This window comes from Melospiza melodia, chromosome 2 (genome assembly GCF_035770615.1).
Source record: "Melospiza melodia melodia isolate bMelMel2 chromosome 2, bMelMel2.pri, whole genome shotgun sequence".
In the NCBI taxonomy this organism is placed as follows: Eukaryota; Metazoa; Chordata; class Aves; order Passeriformes; family Passerellidae; genus Melospiza; species Melospiza melodia.
Genome location: NC_086195.1, coordinates 71,705,332 through 71,732,134, shown reverse-complemented (window position 1 = coordinate 71,732,134; position 26,803 = coordinate 71,705,332). Strand labels below are relative to the sequence as shown.

Here is a 26,803-nt window from a genome sequence, read left to right as displayed (position 1 = left end):
TTTTTTTAATGGACGTTGCTGTAGTTAAAGAGTGTAACTACTTCTGTCCTTTGTGTGATCTGGGGCCAGGACATTGTATATTATTTGCTAACTATTTCTAAAAAGGGCTGTAATTAAACTTAAATGAAATAATGCTATGGCCAGAGATTAAAAAATTATGTCTTCTGGACTGAAAGAAAAAGTTGCTGAAGTAGCATACAGGTCACATACGGAAAGATCTCCACAATTTTGGAGTTTGGCACTTCAGTTCATCCTCCTCTGCAATAGAAAAATACTGTTACTGCATCCACTCCTGCTCAACAGGAGCTGTTTATTCCTGCTCCTCTCTGCATGGTGGATTTGGCTTATCATTGTCCTGACTGCTGCAGACAAAATCGTCTAGGGTAAGATAACTAAACTAACCTGGCTAATTTTTTTCAGAGGTGGATTATAGACTGTCATAATGAATTCCCCACTGGTAAAAGTGGGGGAGTGGAGCAGCCAGAAGTGAAAAAACAGAGTCAGCAATGTTTCCCATCAGCGCTGATTTGTGGGAAGACATCTCCATCATTTTATTCCAATCAGTTTCATAAAAAATGTGAAAATAACTGGGCAATAACTATGGGTATAAGTGCATTTCCCATTATCTGATAAACTAGATTATTTTATCAGAAAGACCAACAGTTAAGCAAAATAATGACTTAATTACAGCAATTTGTCTAAAAGGTTTTAATGTGAAGTGCAGAAATATTTAGGATTAAATGAAGCCTCATGGAAAAGAAATCAATATGCCATAGTACTGAAAACCATCAGATCACAGGCCAGTAGTTTTAGACATGGTAGAGGTCTCAGCTAATATGACACATGAAATCACACAAAGTATTAGCTGTATAAGAGGTTAGTAAAAGTCCAGTGGCAAAATTTCAGATCAAGGGATCTGATTTTCTGAGTCTTCTCTGTCTGATCTTGGTCGTCTCGTGGTCTGTCATAAGAGTAAGCAGCACATGACCATCAGATATACAGATGCTACAAAAATGGAAATAATTTGGTATCCTTTTAAACTAAGGACATGATGAGTTTTCTTTGATTCTGTCGTCACATTAAAAACACCTCTATAGAGACAAGGCATAGCAAGGGTAGATTTTGGTTAAAAGAATAACAATAGGGTCTTCATCTTGAAAGACATTTTGTGAGATGACTACATGTCTGACAAGATGTACTGCCTTGTTTTTATTCAAGTAACTAAAATCTTCTAGCTTAAATTTATTTGCAAACAGCTGCAAGGTTCAGCATGTGAGGAAAAGAATGTCATGGATGAGTATTCTGGGCTGGCTGCCCAAAACTTCTTATGATTATTATAGATCCTGCACATGGTATGTGACAGCTTTCCCATCTCCATGTCCATCTCAATCTTTGTGGAAAAGGAGAGCTGAGAGGTCTGTCTTGAGGTATAATTATGCAATCCCAGAGTAAGTAACAAAAAGGCAACAACAACATTAGTAACTGATAGAAACATGAAATGAATTCTGTTTTCCTGAAGAACTATGGAGATCACTATAATAATCAAGCTAGAAAAATTCAAAACTCCGAAAATAAATTGACTGGTTAGCAATTCTTACAATACAAAGCCGGGAGAAAACCTGAAACATTATCAGTCTCAATTCAGAAGACATCTAAATCCTGACCTCTCAGAATGGAGGACATTATCTTGTTAACATTACTAAATGTATTCAGCTTGGTTATATTATTTGCAAAGACCCAGTTTTTTTGATTTTTTGTTCTTTATCATAATCGTCCTAGTGTTTTCAAGTGCTCAATTTTTCAGACTTCTGCAAACTGTCACGTTTAGTCTTCGCTGATGACTGTATTGCTCATATTTATGCTACTTCCTTCAGTGTGTCTGCTGCTGCCTGCACAGTGAATGCTGCAATGGAAATCTGCCTCTTCACTTCTTCCCAGGCTTCATGTTGATCAGCTTTGCTTTCAATATCAAACATGGCATCATAGATTCCTGGGAAGGATTCTCCTGCATATTTGTTGTGGCTGCTTGGAGCAAAGATAACATGTCTGTAGGGAAGTTGAGGGAAAAAATAACTATTATGCATTAGGAAAATAAAACATACTTTTAATGTTTTATAAACCAGCTGTAATCACTTGACACTGAAATGTAAAAAAATAGGAATATTGCAGCAATAGTAGCTAAAGTCCATGAAGCAAGAAAATAACATAAGCTACAATATAAAACTAGACTAGACTTGATTCACTGCCTCTTAAGTAAGACTTACTTCTTTACCTGGATGAGAGGACCACTGAATTCCTTCCCTGCTGTTTCAGTACTGCCCTCCACACTACATTTGCCTGCATGGCTGTGCTCTTAAAATCGATCAAATTGTAGGTTCTTCACACTATTTCACTTTCCACTAATAGGAACAGCTTCCTGAATTTCCTACAATTAAAATTATTTAAAATTACTCCAGGGCTAAACTTTTACATCTGTTTAGAAGCCAAATCAAACCAAGAGAAATTATCTGAATAGGCCTCCAACAAGAATCTTAGGCTTCCAACAAGAATCTTCCTCATTCTGTATAGTGTATCACACTGAAGATTTCCCCAATGTCGTTTCTCCTTTTAATCTTATTCTTCCTGTCCCAAGTACTTTTGCTGCGTTGAATAAAATCATTATAACTCCATTTAGAGACTTGTAAATCTTAAAGGAATTTTCATAGGTACTCCATGAGGAAAGTGAAAAGTAAGCCTTTCTCACCTATAGAATGGCCTGCCAGGTAATCCAAGAGGGTCGATGAAAGCCCTTTCTAGAAACATGAGCTGATCATTTAGTGATCTGACAGCAAGCAGACTAAAGAAAAAGCAAAAAAGGGAATATGTTAAATATGTTAGCAGTGTATTTGACCTACTTTTAAACCAGCATACACATCTGGATTTATAAAGGACAGTAAATCTGGGATGTTGAAGTTTAAGTGTAGGCCACAAAAGATAGCCCACGCTATCAGCTAACCTGCATAACAGAATTATGCTGATCTGTGCTGTGACAGAGTCTTGTTCATAACTGGAAAGTCTCTTAAAGCTGTTTTTAAAGTCCAAATGATAACATCAAAATACAGTGTTTCAGGTGCTTTCTCTCACATTTTCTCTCATTCCCGTATTTCCTTTTCATGAGGATGCTTAGACCATTTTCTTCTTTTGTACAAAGGTTTTCTAAGGACCCTCTTTTCCAGAAAGCCAACAAATTATTTCGATAAAATTGCATTTGTTTTTATGTAAAATCACAACATATCAGAAAAAGGAACCCTGTGATGTTAAAATCCTCTTTTAAGCCTTCTGAGAATTTCTGATGGTAGATTTTAAATTCCCTAGAGCAGAGACCATCTGTGTCTGTGTGCTTTTAATAGCCCTGCACATACTATTGATGCTTAATAAATAAAAGAACTGTGATGAAGTTATATAGAATATATGAGGGGTTGGTGGTTTACATCCAAAGAAACTTGTAGACCTTCAAAGGCAATTCACCAATAAAAATGTTAAAATTTATATCACAGTAAAACTGGAGTACTCTACTACCATTAAGGAATTTTTTTCAATTTTACAGTTTTGTAAACAGAAACTGAAACTGGTTAGTTGAGATAAAGCATAGATTTGGGCCATCCATCAATAAAGCCATTTTGAAAATGTCAGATACATGTCATATGTCATAAATGTCATCTTTTGCATAAGAGATTACTGTTAGCTCCTTTATCTGAAAGTTGCTGCCATTAAAAAGATGGCTTTTATTCTCAGTTAGTGTTCCATAAGGGTAAGCATATGGCTAAATTAGATTCTTCCCAAGAAATGGAACATACATATATGTATATACAAAAGGAAGTCTGGCTTGTCATTCTGGGCATGGCCTAAAAAGAATAAATTAAGAATTAAGTCAAGTGCAACCTAGGCTTTTTGGCATAGGTGGTGCATAGAATTTCTTGAAAGTTCATCATAAAGCACGCCACAAATACATCTTGTTTATTTATTTTTTTCCATTAAGTGGCAGCAAATGAAGACTAAGTCCTCTTGAGCTCAGAGCACTACACGGAGAACATGACAGAAAGAAAAAAAGAGCTGAACTTACTTATTGAAATCTATTTGTTGCAGTCTATCATGAAAGCTAGCAGCAACTTCTGTAAAATTCTTCACAGCTGAAAACAGAGCATCTGGAGGGAGCAGGAACAAATTATTTAACTTCATATTCTGCAGATGTCATTTACCAAATCAAATTCTTCAATTAAAGCTTTATCTTCCACTGTGATCATGATCCTGAATTATTATAAGTCTCACTGAAGGAAGATGACCCCATATTCCTACATTAAAAAGTAAGTAATTCTGTGCGCAAACCTCTCTTAGACACAATAGCTGTAAGTATTGTTGTGAATATTGTTTAGTATTTTCTGCTTGAAGAATGTACAGAAATATCAAAAACTGGATCATGGAACCAGAATCAGACTGTTCAGGTAGGTCTGAGATTTTATAAATCCCAGCAACCTGCATTTTACTGTTACATCCCTCCACACAGAGTTTTGAGAAAGACTGACAATGTCTGTGTGTGTGTGTGTGTGTGTGTGTGTGTACACACACATACATGTGTACCTGATACTGGCCATTAGAAGCCAAATCCTAAACTGAGTATTCTATAATGTTGCTAATTAAAAAAAGTTTCTGAGGCACAGCATTATCCAACACAATAAGCTGCAAAACCGTGTGATATTTTATTTAAGGAAACAAGACAATGGTACATTGTTGTCAATAGTGGCGAATCATACATAGGTCAAAGCAATGCAGCTGTAAGTCTTAGCTCTATTTGGAAGTGGCATACTCCCCACACAGGCATGCTAGGGACAAAATAGTCCCATTTCAAATAAAGGAGGGTATTGCTCTTGTTTTATTTACTGTTCATACAGCACAAGGTAAATACCAGCTCATGACTAAGACATCCATTAATCTAAAGCACTGTTAGCATTAACAGAGGAGGAATGTGAAGAAAGACTGTACGTACCAAAGGATACACTGTATGTTGCCAGCTCCTCTTCATGATTCCTTGACAAATTATAGATGATGCGAGCATAGTTGCTCACAGCTGATGCATAATCTCTACAGTCAAAGGGAAGCACAACAGAGTTGGCCAATTCGAACACCAGCCCTCCCCGTACCTGAGCTACTGTCAGATGATTCTTGAAAGTGGGATCATAAAACTGTTCCACAATTTCATAGGTTTCATAGACACTGTGGTAAACTGGATAGCTGCTGTATTTTTCCACGTTCTGAAACAAAGGAAACCAATCCAAAACAAAAGCATTATTCAGCAATGTCTATTTCGGTGTGGCTTGGTAAAGTTTAAGAGTTCAGGTCATGCTAATCCTATGCAGCCACTATAAACAGTCTAAGGAGAACATCTGGTCAGCAGCAGCTCTCTTAGAGAGAGCCGTTAACCTATGCTGAGATGAATGGTCATTTGGAGAAATCTCTCTCCACTGACCATGTACACAGCCCAAAGAAGGTACCTAAGCACAGACACATGACTTTCAGTTGGCTAAATCCAGGTGAGATTGGACTTCTTCTCTTGCTTGGATACAATAATAATTTGTTTGTGTCCATGGATATTCCTTCCTTTTCAGAGGAAATGACCACATTGAATAGTTTGCTCCTTGAACATTTCTCAGTTCATCTTCTCTCACAGTATAATCCAGAGCCCAATCCATATTTTCAATAAAACACAAACCATTTTGAATTCAAAGCTTCATAAAGTGTTAAAAATAATTGGAAAGTCACCATAAGCTACTCAGAAGCCCTCATAAGCCATAGGTAATTTTGAGCACATCCATTTACCCTGAGCAAGAGTCCTTTTGTCTAAGTGACAAGTTGATCATTCTTATTTATTATGTATTTGTTTTGAGGGAGCACATAGAGCTGTAGGAATTAGACACCACTCTGACAGATTGAACTGTCCTATTCTAAAAAGCTGGAAGTCTAAATGGCTCCTTTATACATGATGTTATTCAGGCACTTACAAGGAAGACCAAACTACAAAGACACAGACTTACCCAATTTTTACTGTAACGTGCTCTGCCTGAAGCAATGCCAAGACGTTGAAAAAATGCTTCAAAGTCATTGCCAGAACCCAGTTTATTTATTCTTTAAACAAGAAAGAGGGAAATGCCTTGAGTGACAATACTTAAGGTATAATTTTAGTTTGCTTCCAAGTATACCATGGCAGGTATTTATTTATTCAGCAGTCAGTCACTACACACCACATAGTCTTTCCCCAGTGTGCTCTTTGTCAACATACCATGAACTGCCTCTGACCCCTGAATTACCTGCACCTCATAAATTCCATTCTCTGAGGATCAAAGTCACCCTTTTTAGGGTGAGAGATATCCAGTTCTCAAGAGGAGAATGTACCTCACTGTCTTTTCATCACTGACAAGAACCAGGGACCTTCCTCCTTCCAATGAACTTCCACTACCTCAAGCTCTCAACTCAGAGAAGAAATCAGCAGTACATGAAGCATGGCTTCATGGAATAAAATCAGTTTTTGAGATCCTGTAGAAATCTCCTGGTAAAATGTTGTAAAATCCTGCCGGGTGTGCTCTGCAGCCACCCAAACTCAGAGGCTTCAGAAGACTGGAAAAAATCCAAGGGAAAGCTGTTGAGTTAACATCTTGTGTAATTGCCACTGGCTTGTGCATACTATCCTTATTTGCCTAAACCTCTATAAGCTAAAAGAACATGTTTTATCTATTGCTTACCTACAAAGACAGGTTCACAAACCTGTTGTACAGTAGTGTATCAGCTGCAATCATTAAAATTCTGGAATTTATATCAGCTGAGAATCACACCATTTCTCTTCAGGACTCAGCTTTTCATGAGTATTTCTTTAAAACCCACTCTCTACAAGTTTGTGTTTGTGATGTAATGTTTGGTATGTAATTAATTTTCTTTTGTCACTGACCTGGGGACCTCTTTATATTCACTTGATGGATTTTTTTTATACCAGCTCTCATAAAGAGATTTTCCTTCAAATCCCTTATCAGGACTTGGTATCTAGAAAAAAGACAAAGGGTTCAATTTTAAATGTTTAAATGTTACCAAACAAAAAGTCAACAACCTGTCATCACATCAAGCCTATGGCTTAGGGTTATGAGTGAGTCATCTTAAGTCCCTCAACCTTTTTGCATTTCCATTTTAACACTTCAAATGCATAGCATTTTCCAGAATAATAGTTTATTTGCAAAAAAGTAGGTAAATTTAGATGGGAGAAAAAACAAAGAAAGCAAAACACTTCAAGCCAATATTTAAATTATGATATTTCTTTATGAAATTTTCAGCCATTTAATTTAAATATTCAAAAGATAAATCCCTCACAAAACCAAAATATTTCACTTTACTTTGGCAGAAAATTTAAATTTCTTCTTAGTTTAATTTAAACCTGTTTCTACCTTCTTTCAGTTCACAAAAAATATGTTTATGGATGCAAAAGAAACCTTAGAAGGCAAAAGTGAACAGTACCTGGTGCTTATGAGATCATAGCTGCTAGAGAGTAATACAAATTGCAATAATTCTAAAGTTCATTCCTACTACTGACTTATTTGCAGGTAACTGAGGAGCTGAAACACTCTGGATGTTTCTTCATCTTTCCTTTATATTGGTGGACTGCTGAGGTTTTATTATTTTGAATCCATTAAAGATTATTAATATATATTCTATTATTAATCTAACTATTTTCTATCTAAGAATTACTCCACAATAGGAATCAAATTAAAACTAATTCCTGTGAAGGAAATTGCCCATAGAACAGAACTATCAGCATGAAAACTTTTTACCACAGATTAACTACGGATGGGATCACATGGGACATGCTTCCTCATCAGCATTCTCTTCAGACATCAGCTACCAACAAACTGTGGTTACATGCATTCATCAGCCTTTGCTTCTCAACTTGAGGAATAGTTACACAAGCATTTTTACTGGTATTTAGGTCAAGATTTTAATGATGGCTCTTGGTGTCCAAACTGAGACTCTGCTGACCTGGTTTTCTGACATTTCTGAACACCTTCATTTAGCAAAAGTTACCATGGGAACTGCAGGTGATCAACCCTTTCTGAATTTGGGACAGAAGTCTCTTTATCTGGGTAGCCACTTTTAACAGAGCTACATTTTATTTGCTGTCTTTTAATTGCCAGAAAATTATTATACTGATTTACAACTTTTCCTTTACTTTTGCACCAGTCTAATGCCAGCTTCCAAGAGATAATAAATTATCAAATGACTGAATACGTAAAGTAGATAAAGGCAGATAGAGTAAATTCACAGAATATACACAGTAGTTGAATATACATCACATCAGCATCTAAAATATATACAAAAACTAATTAAATGTTCACTGATTGATACAGTTAACAGAAAAAAAATGCAGAAATAAAATGCCAGGCTCTAAAACCACCTCCCAAAGCAAGGAACATCTTACATTCAAGATGGTGTGGCTATTTCCTGAGAAAGGTCCCTATCTTTCAGTTTTGTGTGCCACACAAATGTGTGACAGCATCATGGTCAGAGACAAAGAATAACTAACAGGGTACACAGAAGCTGAGCACATTGGCCAAACCTGTCACATCACACAAAAACAACATGGTAGCCACGCTAATTTCTACCCCTGCAAGGAGGGATCAGAGTCTCCTACTACCATGGGCATTCCAGAAGTTGATCTGTGCAGCCAAGCATATGCTTGTTTCTGTCCTCTGGTTCACAGCATGATTTTATGCTTTTGTTCTTAGAAGGAATACTTTCACAGGAGGAGTGTAAAAAAATCCCCTAATTCCAAATAGTTAGTAATTTAATAGTATGAGCTTGGAAGCCCCTTATCTATCCTAGGAAAAACTCCAGTTCCTTAGCTATTGACCTAGAAGGGGTACTGCAATCAGAAAAGAAAGATCTGACACCATGTTTTTACAGACAGAGCCCCATCAAGTAAGTGAGCACTGAACATACCAGCTAAAAATTTCAAGTGATATTACCTTTTTAGTCAGACTATAAACCAGGCTGTACATCAGTGGTGTGCAATCCACTCGCAGTGTGTAGTTTCCTGAAAAAACATGACAAACTATTTGAAGAAGGAAGTTCCCTCAGCTGAAATTTCATGCTGTTATTTATTAGGAAGGAGACTAGGGAGCTACACTCTTTATGAGGAGCAAGCTGAGAAGAGTTTTCTTATGATCCTCCAGGTGCACTGTATTGGTTAGGTTGAATTAGAGCCCAGCTCTTGAAGCAAGTCTTAAAAGCTTCTCTTATGTCCCCATGACTAATATGCACATTATAAGAGAAGAAGCTGACTCTAAAGAGTTGCCATGGAATGCAGAGCACAACACTTCTTGTCTCTCTTATGACCTCCCAAACAGTGGGTCACTACTGTAAAGGACTTTTTCCCTGAAAAAACATTAATATCTGAAGGATACTTTATGATTCTAAGCCACAGTTTCTCCCCATATTGGTTTTTGAATTAATACAACAAAAATTATCACATTGAAGGTCTCATGGATCATCAAGACAAAATCCCTCCCAGTCATACCACCACTATTCCTGCAAAACACAAGTCATATCCATATACCTTCAACAGAAGAATCTGCATTGATATAAGCCACTCCCCGTGCTTGCAATACTTTGGCATTTTCCTACAAGAAAGAAAATTAAAAATGGAAGAAAATGCTGATAAACTTTTTGTCCCTCAGAACTATCTTCCCATTCACAAAAGAAGCAGCTGTTTCATAGAAGGGTATCATAAAGTGCAAGGAGCTAGAGATTTTTGGTAGTTCAAAAGGAAATTCAAGGGAGAGAGAGATTGTGTGTGTAAGGAAAAGAGCGGGGGGAGGGAAGAAGTGCTTCTTTCTAGTGCAGATTTCTCAAAGAGCAGCCACCATGCAAATCTCTTTTTGAACACTCTTGGTTTACCTCAGCCCACTCTGTTGATCCTAACAAGCCAAATTCCTCTGCATCCCAGCTTGCAAATATCACTGTTCTCCTTGGTCTCCATCCTAAAATGAAAGACAATGAAAATTTATTACAAAAATAAAAGCTGCTTGTTACATGACTAATGTGAAAACATATGGCATTTTTGGGGGGGCTGAGCTTTTACCATGATCTGTGGGGAAAGAGATATCCATAAGGAACTTTAACACCAATTTCAGTAACCTTATCTAATAATGATTTGCTATTGTAGCAATCTGTCCTCTACTTCAATATCGGGCCAAATAATGTATTTCGTCTCTCACCTTTAAATGCAAGAAAATTTTCTAGAATCTAAAACTCTGATTAAGGAAATAAATGTGCTGTGCACAAAGTCTTGAAAGAAAGCTTTTCTAATCCTCTTGCTCTGTTCAGTCTAGTATACATTGTATATCAGTGTCTACTCTGAGAGAAAAGAGACATATTTTCATATCTATTACAGAACTTCTTTGACCTGTCTTTCCAATGATTTCAAAACTTAAGCAATTCCCCATAACTTTGACAAATCACCTTCAAAAGAAAAATCTTTCACTTGAAGTGCTCCATTCAATTTAAAAGCATACTAAATAGAACAGGATCTATTGCCCTGATGCTGTACCTCAGCCCAAAGTTTTCTGTGAAGCTACTGGAACCTTTTCATCTTTTACTCCTTTTTTTTTAACTTAATTTTTCCCCATTTGCATTCCAGAGACAGCTTCCCCTGATATTCCCCTCATATTACTGGGAAGAAATGGAAATAAAACTAAATGTCAATAGGTTTTATGTGTAATAGCAGGCAAAGAACATTTCTCTAGCACGGTATTTATGTCACAGCTTCTCTCCATGGGATGTCAGACAGGGAGACAGCATTTGCTCTGACAGCAACAGAAACCTGGTGCAGCTGACATTTGTTCCTATTCTAATGCAAGCAGGCATGAGGTATTTTTAACCATTACCTCCTACTATGCTTGCACAGCTCATTCTCAGCATTACACGGACATCCTTCACTTATTCCTGAATATGCCTCCAGGCCACAGTCAAGTGCTGAGAGGGCTCTCAGTGTGGCCCTGAAGAAGCCTGTATGAGTTCACCACTGTGTCAGTATTATAACACCACTGACATATCCAGTCTGACAAACCTCAAATACAGAATAGTCAATTGTACCTAAATGTAGTGTTTATTTCACCATCCCCCATTTGTTTTGTTTCCCTCTAGGTGTACTTTCTCTTGAGCAGAAGTACTTCACATACACCAAGGTGTTTATTCAACAACAGCGTGTTTATTCAGAACATCAGTCTTGAATAAACATCTTGAATCAACATCTCTTGCATCAGAGATACAGGTTTTTAATTTCAAGCATATGTTTAAATCTCACCGAAATCAATGGGCACTGCTGAGAGCAGCTACTTTGATGTGCCTTATTCTTTTATTACATTACCTTCATTTTTCAGTTTTCCAAAGCTCCTCACAATCTCGTGAACCACAGCTGCCCCACTCTGAGGATCAATGCCACCAAATACCCATGAGTCACGGTGGCCTCCCAGGATGACATATCTGTCTAGAGAAATTCATTTTGGAGGTTTACTTAGGAATATTTTTTTCCTGACATAGAGACATTAACTTGAAGTAATTTCTAATTTTCCATGTACGTACCAAGCAATAGAGATTAATAGTTTATAATACAAATGATAGAAAGGAAAAAAGTGTTTTAAATTTCTGAAGACATTTTTCTGTATTTTCAGTCAGTGTGGAAGAATTTGTCAAACCCAGTAACTGGATCCACAAGACTTAAAACTTCAAACTCCATGTTATTAGTTTTATTACTGAATATACTACAGGTTTCCTCTAAAGATAGAAGCGTTTTTCCATACTTCACAATAGTGTGCTTCATGGTGAAGATGCTGTAGTTTTATCTGTAGAGCACAGAAATTCACAACATTGTGAATTCATGTGCTGAATGCAGTATTTCTCTGGATATATATAACCAATCACAAAAAGGGTTGTCTAAATCATGACAGAGATATGATTGCTGAGATAAAATTCAGACTAGGTCTCTGTGCTACTATAACATGGTTAACAGTTGTGTTTTAGGCATAAGGAAAGTGCTGCAGTCAGAAGATAAATGATGTTATCATCATTCTAGGAAGAGACTGTAAGAGAGACAAAAAGTCAATAATGGTGGATATAGTGTCTTCCAACGGAACGCAAAATCCATTCCCATGTTTCTTAGGGGAGAACATCCGCTTCAAAATATTCTTTCAATTGCAAAATTATTTGCCTGAAGACAAATATTTCCATCCTGGTTATGACTCCCCCTTGAAAATCAGCATTTACAGTGAAAGTGTTGACATACCCCGAACCATATGAAAGCTAGTGCAAACACCATTTCAAAGATAATGCAATACAATATTTCAGAGAAAAGTATATTCCTCATCTCCCCCTTGTAACCATCAAGTACATGCAGAGGTCACTGCTCTCTCAGATTGTGCTGAAGACAATGATTTTACCTGGTTCCACTGTGCCTCTGATGGTACCAATCACATTGTAAATCCTTCTTACTTCATTGTTGCTATGAATGTGCATTTTCACCTTTCTAGTGTATTAGGAAGAAAACACAAAGAGAAAATCCACCAGATTAGATAAACAAACATCTTGACATCTTTCAAAAGTGTACAATATAAATGACGAAGAAAGCATTTTGATCAAATTTATCTCCTATTAAACCAAAGTAAATCTGAAAATATTACAGTGTATTTTTTTCTGGATTTATACTTGCACAAATGAGAACAGCATTTAGCCCTTGACAGCTATATAACATTTCTGATGTCAATAATATTTATACAGATAATGGGATCAGAACGCCAAAGACCAAATTAAAAAACTAGCTAGCAGCGAGTTTTTTTAATTTGAAATATTGAAAGAAAAATGGAAAGCATCTAATGTTCAAAAGGTAAATAGTTCTAATGTTCTGCAGTTTGTTACAAATCAGAACTGACTCCATGTCACAGTTTAATCCCAGCCAGCAGCCACGCCCCACACAGCCACTCACCCACTCCCCCACTAGCAGCGAGAGAATCTATAGGGTAAAAGGTAGAAAACTCATGGGCTGAGATAAAGAAAATTTTATACACAAAGCAAAATCCATGGAAACAAGCAAAGCAAAACTGTTCAACAATCTCCAAAAGAGCAGAGCTCTATCACAAGTAATGGTGACTTAGGAAAACAAACACCATCACTCCAGATGTCTCCCCTTTCCTTCTTCATCCCTTTATGTACTGAGCATGTACCCCCCTTTATGTACTGAGCATGATGCCAGATGGTCTGGAGTATCCCTTTGCTCAGCTGGGCTCACCTGTCCTGGTTGCCTCCTCCCAGCCTCCCATGTACCCCCCTCTCTCTCATCAGTGTGGCAGCACAAAGAGCAGAAAAGGCCTTGGCTCTGTGTGAGCCCTGGTCGGCAATAACAAAAACATCTCTATATTATCAACCCTGTGTTCATGAGAAATGAAAAACAGCCTCATACCAGCCACTGCGAAGAAAATGAACTCTACCCTAGCCAAAACAAGAACATTCCAGCACAGTCCATATTACTGCAGCATCTCAGGCAGCAGAAAACAAGACAACCTGAGTTGCATCAAGAGATTTTTTGTCTACAACATCAAAAGTTATCTGTACCACAGCTGAAGGTGCAACAAACTCAGCCCCACGTTAAACAGTTCATATGAAGTCAATACATTGTACTCTGACAACATTAAAACACATAGACCTAAGTCCTAAACTGTAATTACTAATTCAGCTAAAAACAATCTGAAGCAATAAAATTGACTGATATGAGAGATTAAGCTCCTCTTTTTCTGGAAAAGCTGAGCAGAAAAACTGCTTATAAGAAGCAGTTAATTACTGCTTTATATAAGTAAAAAGCTAAGACCAGAAGCTGGACTCACATGAACTTAAAAGGAAACAAAAGTACTCAGGAAAAAAAAAAAACAAAAAAACCCAAAAAAACCCAAACAAACAAACAAAAAAAAAAAACCTCCAAAAAAAAACCCCAAAACCTCTCAACAAACAGTTTATCAAAGACTAGATGCTTTTCAAATGGAACTGGTTCAGGACTAGCTAGAAACTAAAGCAAGGTAGTCATATCCATCCAATCAAGACAGAATGTACTAATGCTTTGCACTGAGCACATTTCAGCCATGGAAACAGCCAAAATCAAAGGAATGATATAAATAAACCCAGCTACTCTATCTTTGGTCAAACTCTATTGCTCTACCTGTTTTTTCCCCTGATCCCAAGAACACTCTCCTTAGAAAACAAAACTGACCTTGAAGAATGATCTTCTGTAAATCCAGGACCAACGTTGTAAGATACATTCAAATTTCCTTTCCAGCTGCTGTGAGGTGGTGCAGGTCCTCCCATATTACTGTTATGGAAAAAAAAATCATTATCAGTTACAGAGCTCTTACAACAGCACCAAACAAATGAGGACCCAGAAACCATACTATGCTAGGTCTCATATGCATGTAAGCCAGTGTTGGTCATTGTTTTAGACAATCTATACTACAAGCTTTGGCAGGAGAACAATCTGGAGTTTTAGCTACAGCTACACGAATACTAGTAAATTAATACAGAACAATAATCCTCCGCATAGAGATCAGCTTGGAATGGTCTACAGCTATCCTGGAAGGAAGTGTTGGCCAAAAGGCTTTGCATATAAACTGCCTCTTGTAAAAAGTCCCTGGAACATTCTCATACCTTGAACTGCATTTGCATTTGAATTAGCAAAAGGCAACTTGGGCCATTCCTTAACTTAACAGCACAGGCAGTAGTTTTATGGTGCATGTCCCTGCACACTACTTAATCTTATAGCATAGGCAGTTGATGCATCTCAAAGATGGCTAAAGTAGAGAAATATGATCAGTCCAAGTCACCCATTCTTGTTCCATTGTCAGAAGTGTCATGCTTCTCCTCTTAACACAACTGGAAATGCAGTAATTCAGTGGATCACAATCACCCAGACTGATTCCCTTGAAGGACTTTTATTTTTGACATGAACTTCTGAGATACAAAGCAAGTATGCTGAATGTTCTGGTTCTTGGGAAGCAAAATATATTTCTTGTAAATGCAAGCATGTCTTTTACTGTAAATACATACTTCAGTCCACAGAACAACTTCAACATGTGTTCGGGCACTGAGTAAATTGTAAATCATATAAAAATATGATAGCAGGAATAACAAGATGCTATGACTTCTCAAGACAAAAGTGAAAACAAGGACCCAGTATTTTTAAAGGATTTAGGTTTTATTCATAATTATTAAAACCAAGTTCTAGTATTATTTAATACTTAATGAACAGAAATATCTGGCTACATCAAATTTATACATAGTAATCTGCTCTATCACTACTAGTTGGCAGTGGATAAAAGAGTTTTTTTTATCTATATTTTTATCATTATGAGCAGTAATTCTGATAACAGAGATAACTATGAAGTTTAAAAGAAAAGAAAACTTGGAGACATATTAGTCCATATTACAAATGACCATTTCCAGACAACTCTGCACATACCTCATATGTAAAAACAGATACCACACTTACCTCCTACAGAGGTCCTAATAAGAAACAAACATATTAATTCAACAGCTACAGGAGAAGCAGAGCGCAAAAGTAATTTTACTCTCTTTTCAAATGCTCTCATAACTTCCAAAAAACAATCTTCTAAAAATACCTCATGTCTCCCATGCACTTACCGCAGTAATGATTCTGCATCATGATAGCCAATAGGATGAACTGGAATTTTTGGGAGACCTACACCACTGCTTTTGTCTAATCGGTACATGTATTCTGAAAGCAAAAGACAAATACAGATATTTTCATATTTACAAGTCTCAGAAGGAAGCTGTACAATTCTTAGCACAGTCTTAACACTGGAGTCAGGAATAATCATTTCACTTTCCCAGAAGCTGAGCTGACATATTCCCAGTAATTTCATTCTTTGTGCTTTACCAACATACTTTCAGAGACACTAATCAAGGTTCCCCCCATAGTGTCTGCAGGCATGCATATGAAGATGGCTGGAAATTTTAAAATTATTTGTTCTTTTTTTTTTAACTTTTTTTTGAGTTGAAATACTTTCACATAGAAATATTTCTCTTCATGGGAAAGAAGTTCAGACTAAGCTACACATGAAGAACAACAGCAAAGAAGGAGCCCACAGTGTCATGCTTGGAACATTCAGCTGGGAACTAAAAAACTTTGCCAGTTGATAAAGAGATGCAGATAAAAGCTTATACACTGGACTACTGAATATTCTGGATTGCTGTTTATGTGTACAAATCAAAATCTAGGTTTTGTTCTGACAAAGCTCAAATATAAATAATTATTTTTTTTTGCAAATCTTAATCTTCATGGACAAAAGCATATACACAATAGTTTCCTCCTTAATACAATATTCACGGGAACCCTTTGTGATTGAGGGAGCCAGGGATTCATCTGTGTGATCACTGTGATCTAGGCATGAGGAACCAGAAATTTTCTTCCTGGTCTGCTCTGCCATGCTGCTGTTTTGAACATGTATCCCCTTCCAGCTCAAGTTCTGCTGCCTAGAGACAACACTGCCTATCACTTAAGGACTACCTTTCTTGAGGTGATTGCCTCTCTCAGATATGCTGGCCCAAGTGCTGGCATAAATAGTTCTTAATCAGTTTCCATCAAAATGATCTGGTTTAGTGCTAAATGAAACAGGCACAACTCAAGCAGCTGAAGAAGCATAAGGTGAAGGTGATTAATACATATCAGTACTCTAGGGCTCCCCTAATATCCTCTCACTTTCTCTCATGCGCCATTTACAGAAGTGGCCTACTGCAGTGAAACCCAAAGCTGCCTTTTAGCAACAAAGACTAAGAAAGGAAGTGTGCTGTTATAAGGGAGAAAACATCCTCTGCCCTTTCTTGGTACCAGACGCTCAGAGAATGCCTTCTCTAGAGTCACTCACCTTTTGCAGGATAACCTGGAGTCAGAGGATCCCCTGCTCCATTCAGGTTTAATACATTCCCACGCTGGGCTCCTCCACCTGGAAGGTCCCAGCCGTTTGGATAAGGATCTACTCCAGGTGCACAGTAGTCAGCAGGGTCAGAGTACAGAATAATTCCCTTGGCACCTGCCAATTCAGCATTCTTCACCTGCAAAGCACATCTCCAGTCCCTATCCAATCATTTATAGCTTGACTCCAGAGTTCAAGGGGCAAAACAAAGTATAAATTACAGCGATTTTTCCTCAGGATCTTTTACAGTGCTTGGGATAAGTCAAGGGCCCATAACTGTCTCCTAATTTTCTGAAACATATATACAGATATCAGGTTTCATTTGAAAGTAAAAAGTTTGCTCTTGCTTGGACTTTTTGTTAGCAGATAACACCAGTAACATGGAAAACATTCTCCACATTACTGCTACATAACCTGAGTTTGCATTCTGTCATCCAGATCAGAACAATCAGCTGACTATTGAAATGTACACAGCATGAACATAAAAAACTGTATCACATTAATGCAACAGTATCTTTCAGGTAGTCCTGTATTTACCTTATTTACCTAAATGATCTCTGAATGGATATCAGGGTCTGGTCCATACAGAAAAATTATAATTGGAGAGCTTGAAACTGCCTTTGGCTGTGAACAACACTAACTCCAGGGAGCCTACATTTTAGGCTCATTACGGCAGAAGGACTGACCCGCATGCTGTTTTAAAAGTGTTCTTGTGTGACTTTATTATTGCATAATACATATCATTCTGACATCCCAATCTGGTTTGCTACTAGATATGACAGTGATGGATAGTGACAGAGTGACAACTAATCCTCAACAGTTTCAAATTTGGGCATTTTAACTCAGAAATATCATAGCTTTTTTTTCCATTTTTTTTTTTTTTTTAGGAAATACAGTACTTCCCTTCATCTTCTACCCTATTTTTGCACACCATTAGGAAGTTTAAAAAGTTTCAGTACATTTCTCCAGATTTTATATAGGCTACCAAATTCTTCAGTATATAAGCAGTCATTAGAAATAATATTGCAAGACTGAGCATATCCCTTCGTGTAAATGAGGGGAGGGCATATAATTTCCAAACCACAGGAAAACTGCCTCTCTAGATATTAGTAACTCTAAGATATTTGTGTTTCATTCTAAGGAAAGATTCACAGACAGTAATACTTTCTTCAATTTTTAAGTTTTTTCCATTCAGATAGTATCTTGAGGAGTGGTAAACAATTTAGTGAAAATATTATCTGACCCAGAATATGAGTTATATACCACTTCTCACTGGTGAAAATTATATGTGTGTAAACCAGTGAGTTATCTATTTAAAAGCTTCACACAAGAAGCTTTTAAATTTTAACTTTTAAACAAGCTTTAAAACTTTAAAGTTTTAAAGCTTTTAATTTTACTTTTAATTTTAACTTTTAAACAAGCTTTTAAACAAGATTAATCAACAGCATATAATAAAAACTGGCATCCAGTGAATTCAGTACTTGACACCCTTAGGTAACTGACAAATACAAATTATAGTCCTGCTCAAATTAGGGTCAAAATAGTTGTTGAACAAGAACCAAACGCTCTTACATCTTTTCTAAGAAAATTACTTGAGTGTATGCCTGAAGTATGTACAGGATTATGTCCTTTCCTGTTATGTTGTGGAAGCCTGTGAAAACTAGTTTAAAAATAAATTTATACGATAGATATGACAGAGACATTGAATAACCAAATACAGAATTTAAAATAACTTACATATAGAGATATACTCTTTCTGGTATACAGAAACTATTAAAAAGAAACACAATATACACATAGTAAAGAACAACTGATCCAACAGGGAAGAACAATCTAGTTTAGAACTGGAGTGCGTGACACTCTATTAGTAATATTTTGGAACAATTTTTAAAATATGGAACATTTTCCAACTGATTTACTTTTATCCTAGAAATATTAAAGAATCATCTTTGAACACAGGTCTATGGAAACTCTGTTACTCTAAAATCTCCAGAACACCTTGGGGAAGTGTTTCAGTCTCTTGAAAACACTGAAGGGCAGAAGAGTTGGAGTAACACTGAGACGGGCACAGGATTACCTTGTTTCCTCTGAAGATCTTCCCATATCTGGCAATAACAATCTTTCCTGTGCAGTTAATTCCCATGTCACGTTCTAACGTAAAGAAGTCCTCGGTGCGGCCATAATTCACATACACCAACTCACCCTGAGAGAGAGGCAGGATTTGAAACAATAATGTCAAAGAGCATGCTGAAAGGAGTGCGTGATCTAATAAGATAATAATGGCTTTCAACATAGAATTCTTGACCATCAAGAACCCAGAAGAGCTTTGGCCCTACTGAGTATGCCCACTGAGGAGCTTTATACATGCTTCCTTCCTGTGCTGTTCGCAGTACAGATGCAAACAGTTCGCTGGAGAATGTTATTGCTAAAAGCACTAGATAAGTACCTGGAAGTCTTGTCAAACTCTTATGTTATAAGGTGAAAATAAGCATCAGATTTTGAAATTACAATCTTGTCTTTAGGTATTGTTTTCATTGGAAACAAAGTTTTATATTTAATTAAAATAAAACAATTTCCTAAAGAAGGAAGAAGCTTTTTAAACTTTTCATCATTTCTCACATCTCATCAAACCAAACAAAGCAGTAATGTTGTTCTATCTTTCTGGGGTGATATGCTATGATAAAAGGTCAAAACCCATTAATTTTATCTTACACTATGTTCCAAAATTCCCACTGCAATTCTTGGAACACTCAAAGCTCTTATGTCCTAGGGTGCAGATTATCTGCCTGGTTCTCCAGCTTTCTTTGAGTGTCTGAGGCAAATACACACAGTATTCCTTTTGTTTTCTGGATTTGAACAGCTTATTAACAAACATCACAAAGTACATGACTGATATAATACTGAGCTGTGTGAGTAGAAGCATTAGCATCTTTCTAGATGGAACTTTAAAGCAGAGCCTGGACCTGGGTTCTGTCAACCTAAATTATTCTACATATAGAAAGGAAAGATATTGAGAACAACACCAAGAAATTCTAATCTTACAAACTATTAATTGAAACCCTAATGATCACAGAACAGAAAACTCCTGCTACACAGGCCAGCTTTATCAAAGAAAGCCCATCAGCTGATACCATCTGTATAACAAGACAGGAAGGGTTAGTGTTAAATTCAGATCACAGCAACACCTTTATCACCAGCTAGAAATGTCAGTAAAAGCTTTTCAAGCATAGTCAACACTGAGCAGCTATACCTGTCAGTGTGAGCCTTGGACAAGCAGCATTTTGAAAAGTGAGATTGTTCATTTGGCGGGGTAAATGTAACAGTCTATTTGTTCACCAAGATGGGAGACAACGGTGCATAGTTACAGAAATGTCTGGGGGGTTTACAGCAGCAACTGATATTAAAGATTTATTACTACAGTTTTTAAGGTAAAGAAAAAAAAATCCAGCTCAGACTCACACTAGAGGAAAATATTAAACATATATATGACTGCTCAATTTGAACGCTGCTCCGTCACAATAATCCCAAGAACACTGGAGCTAGGTCACCTTTCCTACTAGTGATAAGGTGAGTTTTGAACTAAAGCCTAAGGAAGTTCAAATTATTCTGTATTGCTCTCTGATATTCTCTGCTATGGTACAGTACACTGTGGTATTCCATCTTATCCATTTCTATTATTTCTATTTCTGTCTCTGCTTCTTTTCATACCTCTATTTCTTTTACTATGTAGCATTCTACTATCTTACCTCAGGCACTCCTTGGGCTGAAAAGGCATTGTAGGGTGGCACCACATCTGCAACAGCCTCATATCCTGGAGGAGGAGGCTCAGACAATGATGTGTTGAAAACCTAATAGGAAAAGAAAAAAGGAATAAGGTAAACAAGGCAATGTGAAAAAGGAATACTTTCTATTCACAAGAACATTTCACAAGCATTTGCAATCTAGAAGACTCTGGTTTTAGAATTCTACCTAAGAAGTGGCCAAAATTTTAGCAGGCACTGGGCATCCTTTTCAGTAGGCATGCTCAAGGTGTGAATTTACAAATCCCATCTCCACTCTTCACAGAGAATCCTGCATAAATGAATACAGGGTTCCCTGAAGTGGTCTGGGTACAGCAGATAAGAACAGGTTAGATCACAGTGGTAAAAATGCTTGCATTCTGTTCATCCCTGAAGCTTCTATGTGCTATCACAAAGAGAATGAACACATTCCCTTTGTGATAGCACATCTTGAGACCTAAATTCTAATGTTCTAGAAACTGAATTTAGCTGAATCATTGGTACTGTATAATGAATCAATGCAAAGAATGGTGCTGACCAGGATTTCTTTCCTCTTTTTAAATAATACAGTAATTTTCAAACAATTGACTAACATCAAGTAATTTTCTTACCTAATTTTTTTTTAATTCATATGTCAGGATGCTGTATGAATCAGGGGAAATATTAGTATTCCTAACACATGAAATTCACTTATTATGAAACAAAGATGCAAAATATAAAAGCAAACTGGAATCCCTGATTCCCATGGGCTTTGTACCAGGCCCAGTACCATTAAGTGAACAGAGGACAGCTTTCCCTCACAGCCTTCCCAGGTGTATGAAAGTGATTTTGTTCCCTGGTTGGAAAAACTGGTTGTTCATGTACCTCATTGCCATGCTCATCGATTATTGAGATGTAGTTGGGCTTAGTGTCGTTGGGGTAAGAGAGTAAGACATCATAATGAACCAACTGAACCGAATCCAAACCAAATTTCTTCCACTCAGCTTGGATTTGCTGTGCCAGATGCATATTTTCCTTTGTTCCTGCTAGGTGAGGAAGCCGTGTAAAATTGCTAGAGAAAAGGGAGAAATAAGCAGGGTCAGGCACTGAAGGTCATAATCAGAACTCCTCTTAGCCTAGCAGGAAATCAACCTCATAGGGATAATCAGATATACTCAGGCTAAATTAGGACCAAGACTTCTCTGCATCTATGTATTGTTATGTTGTACACATAACTGAGATTAAGGGTTTCAGGCTGTCCTGATTTAGCACAGCTTGCAGCATGGTTTAGCAAGAATGGTGTGATGACACCAGCTATGGGATCTTGTCCTTTCTTTACTCCTTGTCTTCTAAGCTATAGTAGGTCATGCACTCCTATGCACAGTAAGACCTTATCATTGTGAAGTGATAAAAGAACTGAGTACAATTATTTTTGTGTATTCAATTTAGAAACATGCATAATTTCTCTGGTCCTTACTTGTAATTAACTAGATGTTCTCCTTGAATCACACAATTTTAATTAATTTCGGCACGAATACTGGTTTATCTGAAAGTTCACTCCTAGTGTGTCTTGCTGGCAAGTAAAAGAGAGTGAGTTTTGAGTACTGTTTAAACAAGGAACAGAAAAACTCAACGATTTGTGACTTAAAAGTCATGCCAGCATGAATAACAAACAGTGAAAGAGAACATAAATGATGAACAGCCCATTGTCTGGGAAAAAAAAAAAATTGTCCAGTCCAGACCATTGTGAAAGCCCAGTTGTGAAGCCAGCTGAAAAAACCCTCAGTTGAATGAGGCTGTCATCATGATGTCCTCATTCTATCATATGACCATGCCATTAACATGCCAAAGAAACATGTGTGGCACCAGCTAATGTTAATGAAGGAAATTGTATCTTTGATTATGAAGGGGTGTGAGATTAGGAAAAACTTAAATTCTGGAGTTCAAGTAAGACTAAATCCATCAAAGAAATCTACTTTGAAAGAACTATACATATAGAATAGAAATAGACATAGATAGAAATATGTTTGCTTGTAAGGGATCTACAAAAATCATCTAGCCCCACTGCCTGACCAATTCAGGGCTGACCAAGTTAAAGCATGTTATTAAGGGCACTGTCCAAATGTCTCTTGAACACTGACAAGCTTGGGTCACTGACCACCTCTCTAGAATGTCTGTTTCAAGTCTGAACATCCTCTTGGTAAAGAAATTCTTCCTCATGTCCAGTCTGAACTTTCTCTGGTGCAGCTTTGAACTATTCCTCTGCATCCTATCACTGGATACTAGGGAGAAAATACGCTCACCTCTTTTGCCATGTCCCCCCGCTTAGGAAGCTGTAGGAAGCAATGAGGCTGCCCCTCAACCTCCTTTTCTCCAAACTAGACAAAATCCTTAGCAGCCAAGTGCTGCTGGATAAAACCATGTTCCTCTGATCATGCTTAAATCTAATACTGTACTAAAAGTCACTGTTGCAGTGACAGTATCATCTTCTGGATGACATATACTGAACCAAGAGCACACTTACATGCTATTTGTGAGAATAGTTGTTTTCTAAAGGAGTTACAAATGTTTAGGTATCACATTTTCATTAGAAGTTGATTTAGGCAATAACATTTTCCTGTATTACACTCCCATTTAACTGAACATTGTGGTTTTCTTCATTTTCTCTTCTCAGCTGACTGCCTGTACTGGTAGATCTGAGCAGTGACTAAGCATCTGCTGTATTTCAATGCAGGACTGGCCACATGACAGTAAATGAGGTACAATGCTTTCTGCTTACACGGAGACAGGGAGCTCAAAGGGCAGGAAGGTCCTTTCACAGAGCTGTTTAACAACAGGTGACTTTGCAAAAGCCAAAATACAGGTTAAGACTCTAAAAACTCCTAAATCTTTGGTTTTGAATGTGTATATTATATCCCAGTACATGACCTAGTAGAGACCATACTTTTGAGCTAATTTATGTACAATTATTTATTCATGGCAAATACACCTAAAATGGAAGCAGTGGGATTGCTACAAACTTCCTATAAACTGAAAATAGCGTTTTAGTAATTTAGTTTTGCACAACTCCATGCTATGTAATCAGACTGGGAGTATGAGACAAATCCAAATTTGTTGATTATTCCTACAATAGCTGATGCTCTTTCTTTACACTGAAAGTAAATTCCCATCAATAAACTATGACTTGTGGCCTATTATTGACTGGAATAAATATAAGATTTTAACAAATACTACACTCTCCAAAGAGAAAAATAATCAATTTACAAGATCCCTAAAACAAATCAGGTAACAAGTACTTGTAGTTAAAGTTTCTAAGTTACTAAAACAGGAGTATTTATAACATAGATTAAATTTTAGTAACTTTAAAATATTGATATTGTACTGTTCCATTGTTTTGAATTGTTTTAAGCGTGACCAACAAGTCGGAGAGGTGATTCTGTCCCTCTACTCTGCTTCATGAGACCCCAGCTGCAGTGCTGTGCTCAGCTCTGAGACTCAACACACAAAGGACAAGAACTTGATGAACAAGTCCCAGAGGAGGCCATGAAAATGATCAGAGGGCTGGAGCATCTCTCCTGAGAAAAAAGGCTGAGAGATTTGGGGCCATTCAGCCGGGAGCAGGCTCTGAGACCCTATAGCATTTTCCAGTATCTGAAGGGGGCTAACAAGAAGGCCAGAGAAGGACCTTTTTCAAGGTCATGTAGTGACATAAGAAAGGACAATGGCTTTAAACTGAAAGAGGTCAGCTTTAGATTGGATATTAGAAAGTAATTCTTTACTTTGAGAGTGATGAGGCACTGACACAGGTTGTCCAGAGAAGCTGTGGATGCCCCATCCCTGGAAGTGCTCAATGCCAGGTTGGACAGAGCTCTGAGCAACCTGGTCTAGTGAAAGGTGTTTAGAACCAGAGGAGCTTTAATGTCCCTTCCAACCAATTCTATGATTCTGTGGTCACTGGGCTGGCTCCCACTTAATTTTTTTTTTCTTGTCTGAACTGATTAGTCTACACACTGCTTACTAAAGAAACTGCTTGATGTTTTCCGCTTTCATTTCCGCCATAAATGCTGTCTTCATGTCCTCATGAGTACTCAGAGATGTCTTCTTATCTGTAGGTTTTGCAAACCAGCCTGTACAACACATGAAAATACCAAAGTAAAAACATCAGAGCAATATTCTCATGACACACACTGCTTCTCTTTGGTGTCACCACAAGATTTTCACTGTTTTACATTTCAGAAGTGTTTTCCTTTCAGCACATACAAGTAGCTACAACCTAATGCAGGCTGCAAAGTGATGGTGGTGTTAGTCCCATAAATGGTAAGAGAATATTTGTCTGGGTAGATGTTGAGTGATATAAAATACTACCTTACATTTATTCATCAGTTATTCTCCTGTAGATGCTAAGAAGATTTATCTATCATCCTTGAGCACCAGAACGTCATGCTGTCAGTCATACAGTTACCTCAATAATAAGGCAGCAGCTTTACATAAAATGCACAAAAACACAGGCACACTTTGTAAGGAACAGATGTCTTGTAACTCCTTTCTCACTCTCTGGTCTGTCTGGCTTCTTTCTGGAATCCTTCCTTTTCTGAGCAAGCACTACCAGAGTAAGTGATGAGAGGAACACCTGGCTAGAGAGAGAAGTGTTCCTGACATCTGTTTTAAAGTCAGACTGGACACATTCAGTGTATGTGCAGCAGCAGCCACACAGGTACTGTGAATGACAAACCTGTGGGTTCAAGAGGGTAACAAGTTGGCACCAGTGAGGCACTGGTTACTGGCACAGTGAAAGGCTCCACATGAGAGAGGAATTCAGTCGGGGCTTCCCAATGGCAGCAATCCCAAGTACATACCAAATGGCATTGCAAAATACAAGTGGCTCCTTTGTTTTCTTTCCTTTTGTAAGCTCATCATGATTCAGATGTGAACCAAAAGGAAGGTAGGGATGGGGAATCTCTTGCAGCAGTAACCCTCAGTCCTGCCAGCTTGGGACCAGGAGCAGGTGAGACACTGAGACTATTTTCCCTTCGTGTCCGTGCCCCTCCAGCCCCCTGTTTACCTTCCTGCCTCTCTGCCTGCAGCTGGTGCTGTTTCAAAGCAGAAAGGTCGAGGGGTACGTCTTTTGTCCCCCCGTCACAAACCCAGCGCCCCTTTTTCTTGCCCACTATTTTACTCCTATTTACTTGAACAAAAAGTAAATAGAAAAACAAGCCAAAGACACAAAACCCCTTCTGCGGAGGAGTTGGACATCCCAGAGAGGCTCAGTGACAGCACCGGCCCGCTGTGAAGGGCAGGTGGCATCGCCCGGCTGAGCACGGACTCACCTCGGCCACCCTTGTCACACACTCCCGGGCGCTGCAAACCCGCCCGCTCCCCCCCTACCCCAGCTCCGAGCCGCGTTCGCCGGCTGGACGAGCCCCCGATGCGAAGGAGGGTTAGTCCGCACTGTACCGATGAGGAACCCGAGGAGGAAGAAACCCGCCGCGGCTCCCAGGACGACAGCCCAGAGGCGGCCGCTGGCTGCCCTGGGGCCGGCCGACTCCGAGCGGGCACCGAGCGACGTCCACATGGCTGCCGGCCCGGCCGCCTCGCCGCCCGTAGTGCCCAGGCCTGGGCCCGGCCGCCCGGCCCCGCTCTCCCCGCCCCGTCCCGCCCCGTCCCGCCCGGGGTGAGGCCCTCCCGCCGGCAGGCCCGGGGTGAGCTGTTCCTGAGCGCAGGCGGCCGCTCCGGGCTGCCCACCTCCCCTCTGCCGGGCGTCCTGTCCCCCGTGTTTCATAGAACCACAGAATCAAATAGGCTGGAAAAGACCTCTGAGTCATCGAGTCCAACCTACGGTCAAACAGCAACACATGAACAAGACCATGGCACCAAGTGCCGCATCCAGTCCTTCCTTTAACACTTCCAAGGATGGTGACTGCACCACCTCCTTGGGCCCATTCCAGTGTCTAATCACCCTTTCTGTAAAGAAACTTATTTTAATGTCCTCACTGAACCTCCTCA

General features: G+C 38.4%; 1 protein-coding gene across 2 annotated transcripts; it reads right to left on the bottom strand.

Moving 5' to 3' along the window:
- Nucleotides 1-693: 693 nt before the first annotated feature.
- LOC134414353 (glutamate carboxypeptidase 2-like) lies at nt 694-26,366 on the bottom strand. Of its 2 annotated transcripts, none has more exons than XM_063148833.1 (19): nt 26,255-26,366; nt 24,819-24,927; nt 21,686-21,872; nt 20,789-20,890; nt 19,120-19,245; nt 16,995-17,181; nt 15,751-15,844; nt 14,327-14,425; nt 12,510-12,595; nt 11,441-11,560; nt 9,970-10,052; nt 9,629-9,692; nt 9,039-9,106; nt 6,977-7,068; nt 6,069-6,159; nt 5,024-5,288; nt 4,103-4,184; nt 2,744-2,836; nt 694-2,046 (listed from the first exon to the last, which is right to left on the bottom strand). In XM_063148833.1, the coding sequence occupies exons 2-19, from the start codon at nt 24,872-24,874 to the stop codon at nt 1,857-1,859; spliced, it is 2,085 nt and encodes a 694-aa protein (XP_063004903.1). In that variant the 5' UTR covers nt 24,875-24,927; nt 26,255-26,366; the 3' UTR covers nt 694-1,856. The 2 variants fall into 2 exon arrangements, with proteins under 2 accessions (XP_063004903.1, XP_063004902.1); XM_063148832.1 differs by lacking the exon at nt 26,255-26,366 and adding an exon at nt 26,186-26,204.
- Nucleotides 26,367-26,803: the final 437 nt, after the last annotated feature.